This window comes from Homalodisca vitripennis, unplaced genomic scaffold, assembly GCF_021130785.1.
Source record: "Homalodisca vitripennis isolate AUS2020 unplaced genomic scaffold, UT_GWSS_2.1 ScUCBcl_4708;HRSCAF=11055, whole genome shotgun sequence".
Classification (NCBI taxonomy): Eukaryota; Metazoa; Arthropoda; class Insecta; order Hemiptera; family Cicadellidae; genus Homalodisca; species Homalodisca vitripennis.
In genome coordinates, this window is record NW_025780841.1 from 25,824 (window position 1) to 48,823 (window position 23,000).

The 23,000-nt window shown below is 32.1% G+C and overlaps 1 protein-coding gene across 1 annotated transcript in view; it reads left to right on the forward strand.

Moving 5' to 3' along the window:
- Window positions 1–223: 223 nt before the first annotated feature.
- LOC124373046 (transmembrane protein 87A-like) overlaps window positions 224–23,000 on the forward strand; it is a gene marked incomplete at its 3' end in the record, with an annotated part of 32,154 nt that continues 9,377 nt past the window's right edge. The window contains 10 exon segments of the mRNA XM_046831451.1: window positions 224–518; window positions 2,741–2,801; window positions 3,061–3,164; window positions 5,130–5,240; window positions 7,039–7,197; window positions 11,018–11,173; window positions 16,888–17,040; window positions 19,319–19,449; window positions 20,344–20,562; window positions 22,130–22,250. Of these exon segments, the coding sequence (XP_046687407.1) occupies window positions 399–518; window positions 2,741–2,801; window positions 3,061–3,164; window positions 5,130–5,240; window positions 7,039–7,197; window positions 11,018–11,173; window positions 16,888–17,040; window positions 19,319–19,449; window positions 20,344–20,562; window positions 22,130–22,250 (1,335 nt within the window).

A 23,000-nucleotide genomic window follows, 5' to 3' on the forward strand; every position in this document is an offset into this window, starting at 1 on the left:
TAACTATGGAAATTATCCAAATATTCCTGTTATATTCATGTAAAAGTCGTTTGATAACATTAACAATTTTTTGTTAAACAACCAGTTGATATAATAATATTTTGTATAGTGTATTTTGACATATTTTATACTCTTTGTAATATTAGCTTTCTTTCAAATGACTGTGTTATAATTTCGTAACTCCTGATTTGGCTTCAAACAGCTGGTGTTTGACAGTGCAACTCTGGCTCTGCGCTGTCTGTCTGTTGTCACTGTTGTCGGTATGTTCGTAATAAGGACTGATTCACTCATCTTAGAAAAATAAGTTACGTCCTGTGATAATAATGAGCAGAGTGCATTTTCTTCCAATAGAAAATTATACATTTACAACTCTTTAACCTGTATTTCTGGTCGCCAAAATGACCACGACGTTGAATGAATTTACAGTTTATAGTTTTTTAATTTTTGTAATCAATGTTGTTCTATGCGATTCTTTTGCTTATCCCGATCAAGGAAAATGGGATTTTCAATTAGACAAGGTAGGCAATTTATTATTAATATCTTGCTCGTAGTATTTTACACTTAAATCTTACATAGATTGAATGTAAATTTCAATTTGAAATCGGTATCAATAGCAGTAGTAGCCTACTCTGAGAATAGACAGGCATTGTATATTGTTGAGCCTATCCCATAAATATTATCCACGTGACAAAGATACGAAAATTTTATTTTATATTAATTATTGTATCTAGATAACACATGTGAACAGAGTTTTCATGGTGCACATTGAACAATTACAGCACAATTAAGTTGGTTATGTTGTCAATGTGGCGGTATGAAAAACCTTTTTTCGCGAACTTCATGTGCTTTTTGCTTATAAGCTTGGATTGCAGATCAACTTTCCATGCTTGTTTTTCAGCAGCTGTAGTATAGTCTAATAAGCGGCCAGCACAACAATTGAATCAGTGACCCAAATTATCAATTAGAATTACCCAACCTATCAAATACAAAAAAATTCTAATTATTACTAGCTTAGCAGTTTTGAATCTATTATAGCAATATTGTTTCAAATTAATTCAAAGAAAGTCAAATCATTGTGTGGTATTTGAGTAATACCCGTAACTACAATGGTGATAAAGACGTTATTTGTATCACCAGCTATTAGACATGTAAGAAGTAGCAAAATAAGTAAGGCAAGATTTTTTTTTATCGGAGACCAATAAAAACTACATTATTAAAGAGAACAGACTTTATTTGGCTTAGGCCTACTGTAAAAACTAAATATCATTACGACGATCAGTTCTTGTTTTCTATCTCCCAAAATACCCATTCCATTGTTACGGATGGGACATTTGGACAAATTTTAGAATATTTAAAATGTTTTTATGTGATATTATTTTGACACATTTGAAATGTAGATGTTTACTGCAAATATTTTATATTTATTGTCTAAAACATATTTATGAAATCCTAGGAATATTTAAAAAAGTATCTGCAGGATTTAATTTTTGTTACTAATGAGACAATTTTTGACACTACTGGAGACCTGAAAAAAACTAGATTATTAGAAAAAACTGACTTTCATTGACTTACTGTGAAAATTACATGTCATTATGACGATCAGTTCTTGTTCTCTACCTCCCAAAAAGAATTGACGTTGCATGAAGTTAGCCACTCTGCCCCTATCTAATATTAGACGATAAGTAGTTAAATACATATGTACTTGTTATAAATATAAAAAGTTATCAAGGAATCACGTTTAGTCAGGGTTTTTTTTCCGTATTTTCTGTAACATTAGTAGTATAGTAAATTAAATTTTATTTTCCTAATGGCATGTACAAATTTCATTCATAATTACGTATAGGTTAATACATGAAAATAGTAAAAGTAAACAACAGTATAACTAAACTTAACATTGTGTTACTGTGGCGGTCATCGGTGACCGCACCACGTGCAATGTGTTAAATAAGAAAAATTAGATGAACATTTAGGTTATTAAGTTTCCTTACCTACAAAATTGTGGTTCGGTGAGTTTACGATAGTGTTTGGTCTCAGAGATATTTGTGATCAGACTCCCTAGAATTATGATTTGATTTGTTATTGCTCTGGTAAGTTACTATCCTAAATAGTGTTTTCATTCACCACCATCAGTTCATTGATGAACGGAGGTATTAGTCTCAGCCTGTTTGATGATTAAGTGAGTTCTTTTCAAGAATTTAGTTCTTAAGACTTTCAATGCTTAGTTTTCTATTACATTTTAATAACAATAGTGATCTTTAAAGTGTTCTATCTCAGTCTAATGTTGTCAGCAATAGGAAATCACTTATGCTATATGTGTGATTAAAAACTGGAATTGGAAGAATTAAATGCTATCAATGATGTGAAAATCAACATTTTCCCTATCATTTATAGTTTCTCCTATTAATGCTCTTTTTCCTTATATTTTACCATTTGAGTTAGTGTGAAATTAATTATTGAAGAGTCACATATTTACCGTAAATTATCTACCAGAATTTGTAATGGCATGTGGCAATATATTTCTGATTCCATATTTTTAGTATTTGTACTGTTTGCTTTATCTACATCTTTATACTGCTAAGTCCTACCATGTATTAAAAAATAGTATTTAAACTCTGTGTATTCTTACAAAACTTCCATGTATTCTATTAAGGCTACACTATTTTCATGTTTAGCTGTATACAAGTATTCTAATGTTAAAATATGATGGATGTTCATAATTATATATATTTGAATGTTTCAGCAAAATGATGAGGTGGCAGTTGTCAAAAGTCTATTCAAAGAATCAGAAATACGCATCCAAAGTAAGTTTTAGATGTGTTATTTTAATTGTATTTTACCAGAACAACACAAATTCATTCATAAGTTTACTTATGTTACCTACTAGCCCATATTTTAAAATTAAAAAATTGATTGGCTATTTGCTTACTTTAATTTTGCTTTAAAAAACCGAAATACTCCTGCAACCTTCATATTTAAATTTGAGTATTGTATAATACTCTGTTGTCTCTAATAAAAAAACGCACATACTGCCTTTTATACATCATATGGTGACTGTTTCAGTATCATGCGAGAGCCAAAACATTTCAAAACCAGCCATGCTGTCGATTGCTTGGTCTCTAACTGAAGTCACCTGTTGGAGAGACTATCTCAATATCAATGAAGCGGTAAGTGGAGCTTTTTACGGAATTTCACACTTTATGAAGATAACTTTGAATGCAGTGACATCACCAATTTTTACACTATATAAAGTCTTTTTAAAGTGACAGGTTGCAAACTTTGATTCTTTGTATTTTGATGTTTAATATTATATTAAACATATTATAATATTATATTTTATATATATATATATATAACTTATATATATATATATATATAATATTATATATATTATAATAGTACCTACTACAACTGTGGTGTCCTCACTGTCATCAAATATCTATTTTCTTTCAAGAAATCTATCTGAAATTTTTTTCCCTCATATCACGTGAGCGTTCATAAAGGTTAACTACTAGTAAAATATTTATGATAACCTAATCTAAACCTACTTATATTGCATAATAACAAGTAGGAGAGAGGGAGAGAGTGGTCTTTGGATAATACTAAGTAGCAAATTTTTTTATAGAAAACAATTACCATTGTACAGTAATGCAGTGGTGTACTGCAGGACACTTTACTGACTTATCTGCAATAGAGAAATTTTGCTACACACTATACATATTATCGACTCTGAACCAAAATTACATTTTTTACAATAATTTTACCGCTATTGATATTTAGCCTATCAATAAAATAAATCTGTTTAGTCCATGTGGCTTAACCCTTTTAACCCCGACGTCCGTACTATACGGACGTTGTAAAAATGGCGTCAACTCCCGACGTCCGTACAGTGCGGACGTGCACTTTTTATTACTTTACTGGCCACCTATTTCACCAAATGCTTTGAAATTTCACAGACTTGTGCACAAAGATATTTTGCATCGAAATATATTAGTTTGTAATGGTTTGACTTCGTATTTTGTCAGTCTGTGACTGAGCAATTGCAGTTTGTCTCGACTGACTGCTCACGCTTGTTGCAGACAGCTGTATATCACGTGGTTGTGAATATTCCGTTTTCTTCACAGTTTTAGGTTAAAGCAGTGCAAAGTACAGCAGTTAAAGTTTAGTTTATTATTTTTTTGATTTCAAAATGAGTAAAAGACATTGTTCAAAGTCTCCCGTAAGTGAAAATACACTAATTAGTAACCTAGTTGCAAATGGTGTGGATGTGATTAGTGACCCCAATTGTTTTGGTGAACACAAGTGCTAAAACATTTTTTAGTGATGTAAATATTGTTTTAAAACTTTTTTAAAATTTAGATTATGAACATTTTTATTTATTTTGTCAGAAATAACTTTGGTTTTATGTTTATTTTAAGTACTGTGAATTTCAAAGGTTTTGTTACATTGCCTTGCCCAGAAATGGCAAAAAGAAAAATGTACACGGCTTTACAAAAATTGATGTTACTCCACTTGTAAATAAGGTAGGCCTATAATTTTTTTTCCTTTTATTAAGGATTAAATATATCATAAAGTAAATGGGTATTTTTGTGTCAAATATTTTTTTATCTATATGGTTTCCATGATCAAACTTAAAATGTTTTCATTTTTATTTATTTTTTATATATGTATATGTATTTAAAAAAAGGTTTCTTTCAAAATAATAATTTTATTTGTATATTTCTGTAAGCTACATGTATAAAGAAGTAAAACAAAAAAAGAATTACCTAAATATCTTAATAAATAACTGAGTTATGAATTTTTTTACAAAACCCTTACATTTTGTCTGAAAATGGCTTGGGATTTCTGGCACATCACTTGATTTAATGGCCGGGGTTAAAAGAGTTAAGTTTTATTTTCGAACTCTATGTAACAGCATTAATTCTGTAATATTTTTATAATTCATAATACTCTAGTTTAAATTACAATAAAATGTTGTGAATATATGTATATAAATGAAATCTTTGCTAAGCTAAATGAATTGAAGGGGTATGTTCATGTTTGTGTGCGCAAACTTGTGTAAATACTCTTTATTGTGCCAATATTGTTTTTTACACTAACCTACAATTAAGGTTATGTTTGTGTTTTTTTAGCTGAGCAGAAGTATTTCACCCAATGACCTCCAGAGAGCTCTTGGCAACACGTCCTTCTACACGATGCCGGTTCCTCCAGAAAAACACGAATGCACTCATAATATTCAGCTCGTACGTTTCCTTTTTTTTATCACAAAATATAAAAATAAAAACTATGCTGACAGTCAAAATTCAGTGCACTACAAATACAACCCCAAAACACTCAAAATATGTGGACTTACCAAAAATGCAGTGCTTTTTTTTCTGGAACCCACCAGGATACTTAAAATATAATAATATAAAGTGCTCTCAATTCCACACAACTTTTGAATTTAATAAACATAAATTTAATAAATAAAGTTTGAAAAATATAATATTTAGTTTAGGTTTTTTTTAAAGTAATTTTGTATGAATATTGAAAATGAAGATTGTAATGACGTACTGTACATGAATATTTCATACAGAATTCATCCGCAACATTTGTAATAATTTAACCGTTATTGTATTGACTGGTCTGAATATAGTATTCTGTGAACATTATAAAATGAAATGAAATGAAAAATGACTTTATTAGAGGCGAAGTTAGGACTAGAAAGTCCTCTCTACCACTTAACCTCATAAAAATTCAACTAACATATATATGTATACATTTATAACTAAAACTTGGTCTATTTATTTACATTACATATTAAATGAATCTTAAAATCAAAACAATCATCAATAATTAATGTAACTATATACAAATTTATAATAATATCGCATGACACACACTCGCATTCATTCAACTTGCATGCAATTGCCCTAAGTACCGCACACCAAAGCCGCCAACCACTATACCCCCTGAGCCCCCAGCATCAAGGCCCTGAACTCCGCCCCAAAGCGAGTGCGCTTATCGATGGCTCTGATGTTGATGTTGATGGCGCTTATACTATGTTCGATTAAATAAAGCCCTTGTACTTACATACAAAGAATAATTAATCAAGCTCAGTACAGATTCTATTATTGTTCCGCAAGAACATGTGATGTACTCCTCAGTATACGGCAAGTCCAGGGTGATGGAAATATTAAAAAGCTATTTAAATATTTGCAAACTATCTCCTTAATTCGTAAGATCTAGTCAATTCTTGTACCTGAATTAGATTTATTTATTGTTATATCTAATGGATTTGGACCCCTGTATAGTCCTTCCTTGTTTGTTAATTAGTATATAAGTGTGTCCTCTATAGAATCGTTAAGTGAATTATTATATATTATTTGTTAGAATTTTACTCTTTATTGTGTTATTTGTTGTATGTATGTAAGGGGTTTTTGCTCTTAAAAATTCCTTTTATTGCCTTACAAACTCATTTTATTTGAGTTGATAGCAATCTCAAACAATTGTCTAAGATAAGTAATCACGTATTTGTGTGCCTTTTCATTATTTGTTTTGTTGAACTGTATTGCACCTCAGTGCTATTGTACTATATACTTTAGAAGATATAACGTTTTGTCACTTGGACTTAACATTTAAGCGCACAAGAATATTGGTCTTTAAAGGGTTACGGGCTTATCGATCTGAAAGATTTTAGTTTACTTTCAACTTCAGTGTTGTATTTCTCATGAAGTTTCAGATGTTAAAAGCTGTTTTTTAATGTATAAAAGTCATAGCATTTATTTTTAAAATTTTTTAAACATTTCAGCAATTTAAAAATAATTGGGCACCAAGGTCTTCATATCAGTATCACGTAATGAGTAATTTTTAAACGAAAGAAGTTGAAAATGTAGAGGTTGTTGACCAATGTCACTATAAAAAGAATTAACATCAAACCTGATCAGGGAAAATTACCATTGAAAACATCAGACGGTGCTCAACCCAATTTAAAAATCTGTGCTCATACATAATTTGTAAACAGTATTGCTATTGTTGGTAATTGCTTGATGTAAATTGTAGAAGGAGCTCACAATAGCAGACCCCTCAACGTCAGACTCCCATCCTTCTGAGATGCTGTCAGAGGGAGCAGGGCCACATGGAATGCCTTTGAGTCCAGCCGAAGAAGCGGGCTCCAAGAAGAAGAGGAATATAGGACAAACTCTAAAAAACATTCACACTGTTAGTTATTCGTTAGTCATTCATTTATTGATCGAATTGTAATTATATTTGCTTATTTGTTCCAAACAGAGTGCTGAACAATTCATAACATTTTCCTGTTAAAATGGTAACATTTAATTTTCTCACATAATTTACTTTTTGTAAATCAGAAAACATTTGTATTTTGAGTAGTCTGTATTGGATACTGATTGAACACCCTTTGTAAACCATGTCCGATGATACATTGAACAATCGTGCTGTATGTCTAAAAGACAAATTTCCGATCCGATAGCAAATATCAAAAAATGTTTTTAAAATAAAATATGGTATTTATGGGTTATTAATTAAACACTGTACTTAAATGTAAGATTACTTTGGTTTTATTTTGATCTATTACGTAATTAATTAATAAAAAACTATGGCTGGCAGATAGCTTATTAATTGTAGTATAACAAGCTGATTAATTGTAGTATAACCAGCTTATTAATGGTAGTATAACGAGCTGATTAATTGTAGTATAACCAGCTGAATAATTGTAGTATAACCAGCTGATTTATTGTAGTATAACCTGTTCATTGTTCCAGTTGACAGTTGTTTACATAAAGTCAGTTGCTTATTGGTTTTTATCTAGTGCTGCAATTTGTCTTTATATTTTGTGTCAATAGATTCATCTTGAGTAATTGAAGCTTCCGTTATGTAAAATGAAGTTAATTCCTTCAAAGGCAACTTGAAACCATAAATACTATTATTTGTAAAATGAAAAGAAAATATAAAATCATAATATTGAGTATAGATTGAAAGAAAATAATTGATTTTTGTTAAGTTGTGTAAAGTGAGTAGTTTTTGGTTATTTCTGATAATAAATGTACTACAAAGGCAAACTTTTAAAAATGTGTATAAATGATGTAGAAATGTAGCTGATGGACCAAAATTTTGTTATTTCATAGCTTTATAGTATTAGAAAAGAAACATAACAATCCATATATTGGGAGTGCCGATAGCAAAGCGGTCTAAGACGTTGGACTTTGAGTCTGAGTCAGAGATAGCGCAGGTTCAAATCCTGTCTGTGCCCCTTGCACTTTTTATCAGTACCATCTTGTACTGTATCGACTCTCCCCCTTATTCTGTTAGAAAGATCCTCACACCGGGCCATGAGGACTGGCAGAATAAGGCATAAAAGGGGACCGGCTTCTCCCAAAAAAATGATCAAGTCCACACAAACTTAAAAAATTTCCTCAATCATAGGCAAATATTTATAATTGTTCACTTTTACTTTACGAGTCCACAGTTAAAATATTATAAAGTCAAAATTGATAAACACCTATACAATACATAAAAATAAAGAGAATATAATTCTGAAAACCAAAACAAAAATATTATTCTATGTATGAACATAACAATTATAATTATAACAGTACAGCTTTGAAAAATACCTCCCTGTATTTTTGGCTGATGTGTTCAATTCTTCTGCCAATCTCCAAAGTTTTATATATCTAAGTCGACTTTCTTATTTGTTAAAAAAAGCATTATCTAATTTCAAAACTTATTTTTTCATTCAGCATTACATTACATTTGTTTTTTATAAATTACTTCCTATTATCTAGAAGGCATTGAGGAGTAGGTCACTTATGTGTTGCATCAAAGTGTAATATTAATATTATCTGGCTGTAGACCTCTTTTGCAGATAATTTTAAATGTCATCCTTTAACAGGCATTTAACCTCATTCCCTACAGACGTCAGCTGCACTGATACTACTAAAGAAAGCATGTTAGCTCTGTGTATGTGTGGAAAAAGTGAAAGCAAAAGTAGAGATAATGATTTATCAGGCATTGTCACCAGCTCACAAAGTGCATAACCTATAGTGTTAATAATATTCCTTTGAACATCACCAAGTTAGATTTGAAATTATTTTTATAGAAAACTCAACTTTTTATTTTACTAATAAAATAGAGTTATGTCTAGTATATAAAATTGTAAGTAGCATCAATTGCTTTACAATCTTCCAGCAATATATTCAACGTACTTTTAAGAACTCATTTTGATTAATAATTGAAAAGTTTTAATCGCAGGTCTCTGAGAATAAGTATAATGGAGATAAAATTATAGTTCAAGGTTGCAAAATAGCATTTTATTATTTAAACTATAAAACATTTATTTGAGGGTTGGAGTTTTTATTGTGGTGTCTTGTGGATAAAGATTTTGAGATTAAATATCATTACTTGCTTTCATTGAACATGAATACAAATTTTGAATTCTGTGCCGTAAGAGTTAAAATGTTTAACTAAAAAACATTTCTGAAATAATAAATTATATAATCTGTCCTCAAAAATATACATAGATTGATCATTAAGTACAAAATGAAAGATAAAAATTAATATTCCCTATGTGTCTAGACTAATGTAAACTAAAAGTGTGAATGTAAGCTTGAGAAAGACAAATTTGTTTATAATATGTTTTATTACATAAACATAGCATACTTTCCCCTCCACCCCCCCCCCCCCCAGAAAAATAAAAGGTTATAAAAACGTTACAAAACTACGTTACTGTCAAATGTTTTCTACTTTGAACCTTTAAATGGAAAACATTTTAATATAATAAAATCTATACTACCTCTTATCTGTAAGTGGTAACGATGAAATACCTTTGAAGATCATTTATAAAATGAAGGAAGTGTTTATGAAAATCTTTACACAATTATTTTCATTTATTGGGTAAATTTGTAATTGAAATAAAATGTTCAAAAAATGATCCAGATCCAATGATTGTCAACAAATTGCAGAACAACTATCTTTGGCAAAAATATTTGAAAATTTCTTTCTCTTACGACTGACAGGTTACGTTAGAAAAAAATCTTTTTTTGCTGTTGAAAAACATGGATTTATTCTGGGTAGAACTTAACTGTATTAGTAAATTAAACTGAAAAAAATTGAATTCTTAGACAAACAAAACACTTCAGCTGGGTTTTAAAATGTAATAAAATGATTTGACAGTATTTCATTTGTATATTGCTCAATCCCCTATATTGGAGCTAAAGATAACTGAGCTAAATTTTATTAAATGGTATCTTGAAGGAAAGCAACAATATCTTTGATTCAAAACAGACCAGAAAAATATACTCTAATGTAAATAATGCAATATTTACGTCTTTATCAGAATTAATGGATGTACAGTGTTCGGTACGTAAATGATAACTGATTTGTTAAGTTACATTTGTAACATTCAACGATATATTACTTGCATAATCTCTTGTTATACGCATCTGTGTATTTATGCAAATGACATCAATTTGCTGAATGTTGCTTTCAGAAAAGGAAGACATATGCAAATGTGAAGTCTGTAATACATTATATAGTCTATTATTTCGCTGAAAAACCATTGCTAAGTTGAAGTTGCATGCAACATTTCTAGTCTATAGCTCATTTCGTCCTCGTCATATCTTGCAGACAGAGAGTAATTGCAAAGGACATTTTTCCAGTCCTGAAAAAGAAGAGAAATTTTTCTAGCCCCATGAGTGACCAGAACACTCAGCCTAATGCCATGAAGGATAAGTTAGTTTTAAATTATATACATTTGTATAAAAGGAAACTTTTCTCAATCCACACTTTGCCTTATAACATAAATCACTGATTATTATTGTACCAAACTAATAGGATAAACTTTACACTGGCTTCCAAATAGCACAGCGACTGTCTTCGTGTCGGATGGTACAGTATAATAAGTTTGTGTACGTTGTGTTTTGTTTCGCACACACCTACGTAGTAAAATTAACTATAATCAGGTTTTAATTTCTTTAAAATTACTAAATGGTTCAATTTTGACTGGTTCTTATTTTTCAAACAGCTGACATCGTCGCCGCCAGTGTTCAAGGTGACCAAAGATGGGTTCTATATGTTGACTCTGCAGATAACTTCAGACCTTCCGTTTTCTGCTGATGTCCACATCGAGATGAAAGGCAAACAAGGCTACCTATCTGCTGCTGACTGGCCTCTCCTCCCGGTACGCACAAATAGTGTAATGCTCTTAGTTACTCTGTACACATTCAATTACCGTAAAACGTTGATTGAAACGTTAACACCGTTAAAACGTTAACAATTAAGTAACGTAAAATTTAATATTATTTAATAATTAACTTTATGTGCATTATTTGAATGACAGTGTCGTTGAAACACATTACAATGTTTTAAGTTAAAACTGGTAGTTTATATAATACTTACATCTTCCTGAGCTGTAGATAAATAATGAGACCAATTATGCTCTTAGGGAAGTGTCTCACAACATATTGTTTAACCAAAGAAGGAAGAATCTGTCACTTTGATTTTTAAATCATCACATTACTATCTTGCTTTCTGAGGGGAAATTCTTCAGAATTGTACCTTATTTGACCCCTTTTCCTGTAATCGGGAATGAGAAATTACTTGAATTTCACGTTAGAGTTGAATCTTTAGTAGTTGGTAGGCAAAAGATTTATAATAGAAAATTTGTTGAAGAGTTGAGTTAAATTTACCAAACTGTGGACAAGGCATGGTGCAGTAAAATATGCAACTTTATACCTCAAAGAAGAGGAATCAAACCCTGTACAAACAGGGCACAGCCCTGCAGCGTGGTGAATTTCAGAATAAGGAAGTAGACAATCTCCACTTTACCACTTTAATCAAATTTACTTATAAATTAAGTGGAGTAAATTGAGGTTCAGGGAAGGAGCTAACACTGGCTTTTAATACTAAATGTTGTACCTTGTTTCATTGCCAATGTATTTTACTATCTATATTCTCAAAGTTTACTCACCATCTCTATCTGTTTTTTTGTATTATTATGAAACAATTAATATTTATGACATCGATAGACTCAGAAACTATGAGATAATGAGATTTGTTCCGAAAAAATATAGACTTTACAAACAAGATTATTAAGGAATATAATCTAACCACATTAACAAGTTGCGTGGTTAGATAAAACTAAACAATAGACAAGGAAAGGTCTGATAACAGTCCGGTTTTCTCTGAAAAGAAATTGATGTGCAGATCACTGCGGTATATTGAAAGTTTCTCACTATATTTAACTAAAATTAACCTTAAAATAAAAATACATTAACGTTGATAAGAGCACAACTTAATCAATTTAAACTCTAGTCAATCTTATTCTTACATACAATGTTTAAATATACATAAAAGACTAATATATTGAAGACTTTAACAAATCATCTATTTAAAAAATACAATTTATATAATGACAATTACTATATAATGACTATTTGACCGATCATTATGAAAATTTCTATGTATATGCATTTTTCTACGGAGAAGGTTTATATGCCATGCCCATTGATGTAACTCGCCATCAGGCGGCGCTGCTAAAGATACAATTTTTTAAAGTGCCTATACATTATAAACTGCAATTACAAGACAGTTACATATATTAAATAGCTAAACACTATTTGAAGGTGCAGAGTTGTGATGTATATTTGTCTTTAAAATAAACTTCTGGTTGAACTTAAAGCTTGAGTGTTATTTTAAAATAAGTACATGTACGTGTACAATGTCTATAAACATACACTTTTGACAGATTTTCTTGATCGTGGAAAAAAGGCAACTCTACATTGGCGTTGGAAATGTAACTCACTTGAACCAGAAGTGCGCATACACGGGCAAAGCTTACAAAAACGTGCGAAGTCGTGGGGAACAGCTAGTTCAGTATAAAGCAACATATCATATAAAGATCGGTTTTTGAAGGGATTTCCCATCCACATAAAGAATTACCACCTCACTATATAGTGCGATAACTGTCAGGATATGTAGTTTTGAAACAGCTCCAGCTTCAGTTGAAAATTTTGGTAAGTTGGATTTTTCACTTCTGAAGGAGCAGATGCTTTTCAGATAAAATGTTATCAACAAAACCTTCAGAAGTGGTACATTTCTTTCAGTCCTCAAAATAACAAAAATTTAACCAAAACTGAGGAATTGAGTTTTCATCAACTTCAATAATTTAACTCTTTAACGAGTATAGGTGTTTGTTACAAAATAGTATTGACGTTCCAGAACGTCATATTAAAAATCATGTGAAAATAGTAAGGACGTTCTAGAACGTCAATGAATTATGACTTATATTACAAGTACTAGCGCTTATGTTTTTCCTCTATGGAAGAAATCCGCCCCACTGTTCCTAACCTTAAATAACTGAGCGCAGTTTCCCGCGTAAATACTGTCAGCTGCTTTCAACTTACAGGGCGGCTGTAAAGGTTTTCTCCGCACACGGATTCCCCGCGATTTCTAATGTCACCAGCAATTGGCGCTAACAACTTCTACAGTCGCATTCTGTTACTACGCTGTAAACATTCACTTTGTGCAGTTTCTTCTACAATGATGAAATAGTGTAGTTTATTGTTCTCAAGTCAGTTTCCTTTTGTGTTGTGAAATGGATCCAGAACGTAACTTACGTAGTGACGACATAAGAAGGGAGATATACGAGTGGAGTGAAGGAGATCAAATCTCAGACAATAACAATGACGTTTTAGGCTCCGACGATGAGAAATGTGTTTGGTGATAGTGGGGATGAAACAAGATGAAACCGCAGAAGATATCCTCGCTGCTTCTTACTTCGACAATGACTTGACGTGGAGATACAAGAACCTGCGTTACCAGTAAGTGAGTCTGATATTTGTTCCAATTTGCAAATGGAAACATGTTGACTGTTTTGAACCAAAAGACTTTATATTTGATGATTCTAATTCTGGCCTACAAGTTGACTTTGAGGATAATATTGAAAAGGAAATAGATTTATTTCATAAACTGTTCGATTACGATTTAGTTTCGCACATTGCTTTTGAGACTAATAAGTATGCCCAGCAGCAAATGAAAAATGAGGCAGGAATAAAAGAATTCTCCAAACTCAGACGCTGGACAGAAACAAACCCTGATGAGATGTATTTGTTTTTTTGCGATTTTGCTTCTAATGCCCCATTGCAAGAAAAAATTCACTAAAACTCTACTGGAGTACAGATCCACTCCTCAACACTCCCATATTCCCTCAGGTGTTCAGTCAGGATAGATTCCTATTGTTGCTTCGAGTATTACATCTTGACGACAATTCCACTAGAGGCGGGGGGAGATAAATTATACAAAATCCAGAACGGTTATCGAAACCCTACGGAGAAAATTTTTTTGAAGCCTACTCTCCTAATAAGAACCTGGTCATCGATGAGAGCTTCATGCTATGGAAGGGGTCGCCTGGGTTTTCAAACAGTACATTCCATCTAAACGCAAGCGGTTCGGAATAAAAACTTTATGTATTGTGTGACAGCAGTTCAGGCATCGTCCTTGACTTTATTGTTTATACTGGCAAGACCACTGACTTGTTGAATGAAAACGAAGACGTCGGAGTGTCAGCAAAGGTTATCAGAACACTAATGCAACCCTACTTAGCACGTAACCATGTGTTGTACGTTGATAACTGGTACAGCAGTCCCGGCTTGTTCAACTGGCTTCTTGAAAATGAAACAGCAGCTTGTGGAACTGTAAGACAAAACCGGAAAGGTCTCCCTTGCTTACCCAAAAAAATGAATAAGGGAGATTGTGAAATTAGGAGCCAAAAACACATGCTTTGTGTAAAATGGTGTGACCGCCGTAATGTAACAATGCTAACAACAATCCACAAGCATGAAATGATTCCTGTGACTAAGCTTGGAAAGACTGTAAACAAACCAAGCTCTGTCATAGAATATAATAGGAATATGGAGCAGAGCAGTCGACCGCTCTGACATGATGATATCTTTCAATGACAGTGCAAGGAAATCAAAGAAGTGGTACCGTAAATTATTTTTCCACTTGATTGATATGGTTGTTTTGAATACATACAACATGTTTGTCATCAAACAAAACAAGAAAAGTGGGTTTTGTGACTTTAGACTAAACCTCATCCGACAAATATTGGAAACACATCACACTCCAAGAGAAGGAAGGCTGGTAGCCGCGGCGCCCGAGAGTCGTGCCGCCGCCAGCCGCTACCAGAGACCAACATCCGCTCCGCCTGACCGGCAGACACTTCCCCCCGCCCACTGCCGACGCCCAGAAGGTCAGACACCGGAAGACACAAAAGAGGTGCTACGTCTGTTCTCATTCCTCAAGCAGAGAAAAGAAGAGGAAGGATACAACGTTTGAATGTAAAGAGTGTGGTGTGCCACTGTGTATATATCCATGTTTCGAGCACTTTCACACAAAAAACAAATTTAGCCTTTGTATTTTCTCAACAAAAGTAAATGTTAGCTTTTTATAGTAATAATATCTGATTTTTATTAAAAAATTTTTCTTACTATTTTGGGAGTGTATTATGTTTCACATCCTTACTCCTATGAACAAATGATGTAGTGACGTTCCAGAACGTCATTACTCCTTAAAGGGTTAAGGTAACATGAAAGATATAGTGCCTGCTGTCTATCCTCATGGGGTCTCGACAAGAGGTGACCCCTACTCCCAATTCTGAACAAGCTGTCACTCCGGAAGCAAGTGCGATGAGAGGTTTCTTAGCTTTATTGTCCTTAGTAAACAAAAAAATTTAAATAGGTTACTCACCATATAGAAATCAGCTGGAGGATCTTTAGCAAATATTTGAGACAGTTGCAGAGAACAATTATTTATAAACCTCATAATTAAAACAGTGATTTCAGTTTTCGTATTCCATATAGATAAATTAGGACTCCTAAAGTTCTAGCTGCAAGACACAGAAGAGCTGTTTATAACGTAAAAACCATCATTCATTCAAGTTGTCAGCTTATGAGAGGTGAAACAGTAAAACACAGATTACGTACTTGGTTAACAGAACATCCAATCTATTCAGTAAACAAGTTTGTCGACAAGATCAACGCTTAAAATTATTCAACTTTACCATTTTCTGTACTTGATTTTCATAAATGAACTGTTAATGCACATTAGCTAGCTTTCATTATAAAATTAAAACCACAGTTTATTTTGTAAGATACTATTTATATTTATGTATTTTATTGTATTCCCTAATGTACATGTTGTTAAAATCTCTATATTCAAAAGGTGAATTTTTTGAATAACAATAACGATTATTTTCTTTTTAATATAAAGATTGTTTAGTTACACAACTATAAGTATGAAATGGTAACAAAAATGAATGGATTTTCAAGATGAAACAGTATTTTATTATAAACTGTTAACAAATGTATATTTTTATAATTTTAAGTGTTTTGCTATTTATTTATTGTATGTGATGTTTTTACTTAAATTTTAGGTAAGTAACCTCTCTTATTTTTCTTTTAAAAGAATGATAAATTTTAATAATCATAATATATAATCAGTAATACTCATCAATGTATTTCTTTTCGCTGTATAATATTTTTATATCAAATCTGAACCAGGTGAAATTTGTTCAATATAACTTGTACATCATGCTAAATAACTGTTATTAGATTGTTTTATTAGATGTATAATATCTAACATTGACGCCATTCTTTGTATACGAATATGCAACGTATGAATAAAGATTATTTCCATTTCATTTCAATGTAGTTATAAAACTCGTGAGCGTTTGTCAATCACATCAGATAATCTAAATACCCACTGTGAAACTGCTGCTGGTTGTGTTTAAAAAAAAATGTTTTCTTATTAAAAATAAAAAAAAATAATGTTGAAAATAGTTTAAAGTGTTATTTTTAATGTAAAATCTAAAGAACATCATCTGTGGCTGTTCAGTTCTACGGTGCCATGTGCCTGGTGTATGTGGTGCTGGGTCTGGCGTGGCTGATCGTGTCATTCCTGCAGTGGCGAGACTTGCTGCGGATCCAGTTCTGGATCGGAGGAGTCATCCTACTGGGCATGCTGGAGAAGGCAATGTTTTATGCAGAGGTAATTTACAAGTCACAACTTTAACCCTTTGAGTGGCTCTGGCATTTTTCCAAGTCGTGTGCATAAAGTGCCGGGCTGTTTTTTGTGGGTGCATATTTGTAAGCTTTTGGGTAAAAAGCTGTTTAAAATAACTATCCAAGAGATTTTCATAATTTTGTTGTTGTTTTTTCTAATTAAATGAAGGATATGAGACATCGTTACCAAAAAAAAATTGCTTATAAAAATTTAAGTTTTTACAAAAAAAGTTTTTACTTTTTTATAAAAATTAAGTTTGTAGCTAATTTGAGTATATACAGTAATTTCTAAGATTTTCTTTCTTTATGCCATGGTAAAGGCCATAAAATTCTAAACAAAACCTATATTTAAATAAAATGCTGCCTGCTACCAAAATGTTATAAATTGCACTTAATTTTTCAGAGTTTAAAATTTACATGGTAAAAGTGTAAGTTTCACAATACATAAAATAAAACATTAAGATAACACAAATAAATATGATTAGTAAATGTAGAGACAAATAACTTGCTTACATTTCTTTTGTATGGGTGTCAGCAACTTTGTAAATACCAAAATAATTTTATATTTACTCCAAAAACTCAGTTTTTTGCTAGAACAACTCAAATCACTATATTACTTTTGTATAGAAATACGATAAAACACTGTGTAAGATACTATTTTAGTTTTTATTTACTCAAATGCTTGGTTATTGGCACATAAACAACATGAGAATGTCGTTACACAATACAATACTCGCCGTGATAGGAAAACAAAATCATTGCGTAGTTATTTTGGTAATATCGCAGCCCACTATTTTGAACGAATTTTCCTTCTTGGGGACCAAAATAAACTTCATTATACGTTCCTAATACTTTCCTTCTTTTGTAATGAATACAAAAATACTCAATGAGTCTAGCCTCCAAATAGGCCTAGACGAGCGACCATTCAAGCAGGCCTAGATTCACAAATCACCTGTTACTTTCGAATAATAAATTGTTGTTCTTTTTTTATTGATTGTCGTAATGATTTTAGTATTGTAATTTATTTTGGTCTCTGAGAAAAACTCATCCAAAAATAGTGGCCTCCTGCTACCAGAGTACCCAAACAACATATGTTTCACAGATCAAAGAGTAAGGAAACAACATAAAACTCGTATGTATCGATAGTTTGGAACCTATTGAATACAGCTATTGGGTTATTTGGCAAAAATAACCTTGTACTACATAAAATATTATGGAAATACGAAACATCAAAATTAGCGACACCGGCATTTTATTAACTTTTACCGTAAAAATTAGCAACACTGCAGCACTCAAAGGGTTAAATCAAAACCCTTGATTGATTTTTTCTTATCAGAGGTGATTCAACACCAAGTTTTGTATAGAAAGGGGCAATATCTCCTGGTAAATTGGTGAAAATTTCACCAGTTCAGTCCTGCAGTAGTATCCAGCAAATGGTCTTCTAAAGGAAGTTTATATACATGTAATTGTTAGCACTGAAGACAAGACAGAACAATCGTGAAGTTTATTTACTGGACAGAAAAGTTAGTCCTTGATTTCAAATACTCTCCACTAAATTGACTATGAAGAACAGTTTAAAAATATTATAATCAATTTTTATTTACAGAGTGATATTAAAATCAAACAATATATGTTACATTATTTTTAATGTCAGCATCCTTATTATTTTGATTTAAGAAAATTTCATATCAAAGATACTGGTGTTTAAAAATTGTTTCATTTCATCATTTTTATTTGCCACAAAAATGCACATAGTTGTTAAAGTCATAAATACAGCTCATTATTACAGCCACATCAAAATTTTAAAACCAACAATAATGAAGCCTATACAGCACATCAGTGATTGTAACAGAATACAAAAATGTAATAATCATTCAAAATCCATATTTTTAATTTTGAAAAATTCATTTAAGCTATAAAATGGATTTTCTAACAGCCAGAAATATAAATTATTTTTAAATCTGTCAAAAGGATACGAGTTAATTTGGCTTTCAACAAAATTATAAACCTTCAAAGATACCTTGACATGGCTGTTAAGCGTTTTATTTAACCAACATTGTCCAATTTCAGCATTTTTTTTTATTATGTGTTTTATGGTTATAAATTTCATGTGTAAATTTTAGTAAATTTAGATTTTTATGTAAAATATATAAATCGGACAGTTTGGAATCTGAAGTCCTTGAAGTGTGATTTACAATGTATATCAAGAAATGATTGCACTCAATCTAGCAGTTATCAATGTATTGTAAAATTTTTTATTTCAGTATCAGAGCATCAACACAACGGGAGTCTCTTCTTCTCGAGCTGTACTATTGGCAGAACTGGTGAGCTGTGGTAAGCGAACCCTGGCACGCATGCTGGTTATCATCGTCAGTCTTGGCTTTGGTATTGTCAAGTGAGTAGAATTATTACAACATAGTTTTAGTGCCATCCTCCTTATCATTAGCATCAGTTCTTGAAACATTTATGAAACAAGTGGTTCTAATTCAAAATATTTTAGTTTTGATAGTTTTTGTAAAAAAAGAAATGACAGTGTTGTTATCTTTGAAAGTAAAAATTAAATGACCTAAACCTTTTAACACATACGGTATCTGTCTATTTCTGTAATTTAAAGATATTAAAAACATTACATTGGGAAAAGTAAGAGATCTTTTACATATATATTAATAGCTCCCCAAAAATTATTAGGAATGATTAAAATTATTTCTCACTTTCAGTTTTTCTTGAATTTATTAGTTATCAGGTAGATATTGAATGTTTGTTGTGTTCTCTTAGTGCAAGAAGCTTAGAAATTGTCCATACAATTGAATTTGTACATAGTCCTAAAAGGACCTTGCGTTGCTACCCTTACACAGAATATTCTTGATGTGTAAGGTTGTGGTAGGACCGCCTCCTGTCAAGATCCATGAGGAAGGATTTAGGGTATTAATCACAGTCATGTCTCCTCGGAAGTAGGGGAAGCCAGCTCTGAACCAGCCTCTCCAGTCAAAATAGACAGGGGATGGCCTTTTGTCTAGGCTAGCAAAAATTTATGGCACTTAGGGAGCCCCACCAACTCCAACAGTCATCTCCCGCAGTAGACTAGACCTATCAAATTGCCCTTGTACCCCAGAATCTCGAGATTTGCGGTTAGTGATGTGCCGCTCCTGGACAACCTTAAGGTTGCCCAGATTTAAGTGACACATCGGTTTTTACTGTACCCAGTGTAGGTTCAACTGGAAGGTAAACCAGCCAGAAGTGATCCCCCTCCCCTGGAGAATGGTTAAAGTTTGCTTGTGGTTTGTTACAGGCCTCGGCTGGGACCCATGCTGCATCGCACCGTGGCTACAGGCATCCTTTATTTCCTGCTGGCCGCCTCAGAGGCGTACCTGAGGGTTATGAAGCCCAAGTCGGACCCGGCCAATCAGATGTTGGTTGCCAGTGTTCCCCTTGCTGTTCTCGACAGTGCAATCTGTTGGTGGATATTCACCAGTCTCGTTCAGACCACACGCACGCTTCGCTTGAGAAGGTGACTGACATATATAGCGAAGAGATACTTATAGTTTTGTTAGAAATTGTATGGGGCAACGACAATATCAATAGATGTATTCAAGAGTACTCTTAGATGTTAAGATAGCACATTCTTTATTTTATATTATTTTCTTTATTTTTACCACTTAAGCAAATAGAAACAACATTTTTGTTGCCAAATCCAAAGATTATTATTAAAAATTATCAATATCACGAAATTTGCATAAAAATTCACAATCCATATCAGTGTTGTGTAATGGAAGCATTGAATATTTTCCATGAACTATTTTTTGGACACAAAATGAGCTGTATACATTGTATTACAAAATGAAGGAAACAGGATTTTTCCAGACATTTGTGATTGTTCACTGATACAAAAAAATCAGTAATTATTTATTTGTATTTATATACACTATGTTTTGAGATCTGCAATTAGATCTCTTCTCCAGGTAAATAATTAATCTAATACATAAAATACAAACTAGGTTAAAATAAACAAATAATACCAGATCGTTGTGATCAGATTGATGATCTCAAAACGTAGTGTTATTGATTTTTTGTATCACTGAACAATGGCAAATGTCCGGAATCCTTCCATCGTCAAAAACAAACTTCAAACAAAGTATTAGAAAATTTCGAGCCAACTAGTTTTTTTAGGTTCTGCACCCAGTTTGGATCCAAAAAGCTAAAACGCTACTAGTAGCTTTAACACAAATTACTTAGGTGACCCACTTGCTGTAATTCAAGACAATATTTTGTGTAAATTTACATTGCACTTAACTCACTCTATGTACTATATTGTTGTGTAACAAAGGATATGTAGTTATAAAATTTTCAAATTCAAGTTCTTTATTGCCAGAACATCTTTACAATGTATAGCAGTGTCAGAAACACCTAATCACTTAAATACTTAAATGATTGTATACTGACTAAACTGAAATATCCTCAATTTGTTTGTGGAATATGTATATAAATACAAAGAAGCCACTTTTGCTGTATTTTTAGTGGGCAAAATTAAATAAAAAATTCCAATGTTTTAAACTGAAAACAAAACTAATCAAAATTGGTCAATATTTCAAAAAGATGTAATATTTTGTAACTACACAATTGATATCAAGTTCTTCGACCTAAAGAGAACAGCAAAGAAAGGGATTTACTACACATAATAACATCAAACTTATGCCGGAAGATGGTAACTACAATTAGTTCAGCATACTAGAAAGCATAAACCAGTCAGTTTACCCAATTATATTCCAGTCATTTGTGTCACACTACTACCTATTTGTTTCAAACTGCAAGCGTCAACCTTAAAAATATAGAATTTAAAGTTTTTGTGTAAGTAGTTTTGTTTTATAATGTTAACTTAACTCTATTGAATATTCTGTTTTAAGTCCATCCTCTGCAAGCATTTTTATATAATTGCATTTGAGATCCATCCTGTGGGAAAGAAGAGTAGAAAAGTTGTACATTATCAATGTTTTCGAGATTTTGCTTGCAATAAATTCTGTAAATAGCATAAAGTTGAATTTTTAATATTTTCCATTGCCTTCATTGTGTTATTGCAGGAACTTGGTGAAGTTGAACCTGTACAGACATTTCACGAACACTCTCATCTTCGCAGTGATTGCATCCGTCATCTTCATGCTGTACTCCATCAAGGCTCATTACCTCGTGAGCTGCTTCACAGTGAGTGCTTTTTAACTTTTTGAAAGTAAAAAAAATAATGGGTAGGAATTCACATTTTGAATTAAATTACAAACATATTTTTTTAGTGTGAAAATATTTATTCTGGACACGCTTTGATGTCTTCAGCAAATTGGAGAGTTCTTCATTAATATCATCTACAATATGGTAAATAAAATTGGTCCCAGGTGAAATCCTAGTGTGACTCCAGAATTGGCTGGTCTTTCAGCGTTTACTCATTGCACCTCCAAATTTTAATGTTAGAGTGTGTGATTTAGTAGTTAAGCCAGGAGACTTTCAGCTATGCCTTAGTTTTGAAACTTAAGTTTGAAACCTCCATACCAACAGTGACGTCCACACCTACCATACCGTAATGCTTCCAGATACATATTGCCTCAACACCGCACTGCTCTTTTTGGTAAAAAACCATCATACATTGGTAGAAAACTCAAAAATATGCTCCCAGAAAACTTATCAGGAAATCGACTCAAGAAAGGACTTCAAGACTACCTAGTGAAAAGACCAATATACACCCTTGAAGAGTTCCTGACAACGCCAAGCTGAGAAAGAACTGCACTAATATTGAATGACATAAAATATGTGACCATTTTTACTTGTATGACATTTAGAATTTTGTATGACACTATTACTGTACTTCATGTTCATGTAATAAAGGAGGAAAAAAAAGTAGTCACAATTCATGACTGATGCTGTGAAATGCTCTCGTGAATATGCTGTTGACTGTATTTTTTT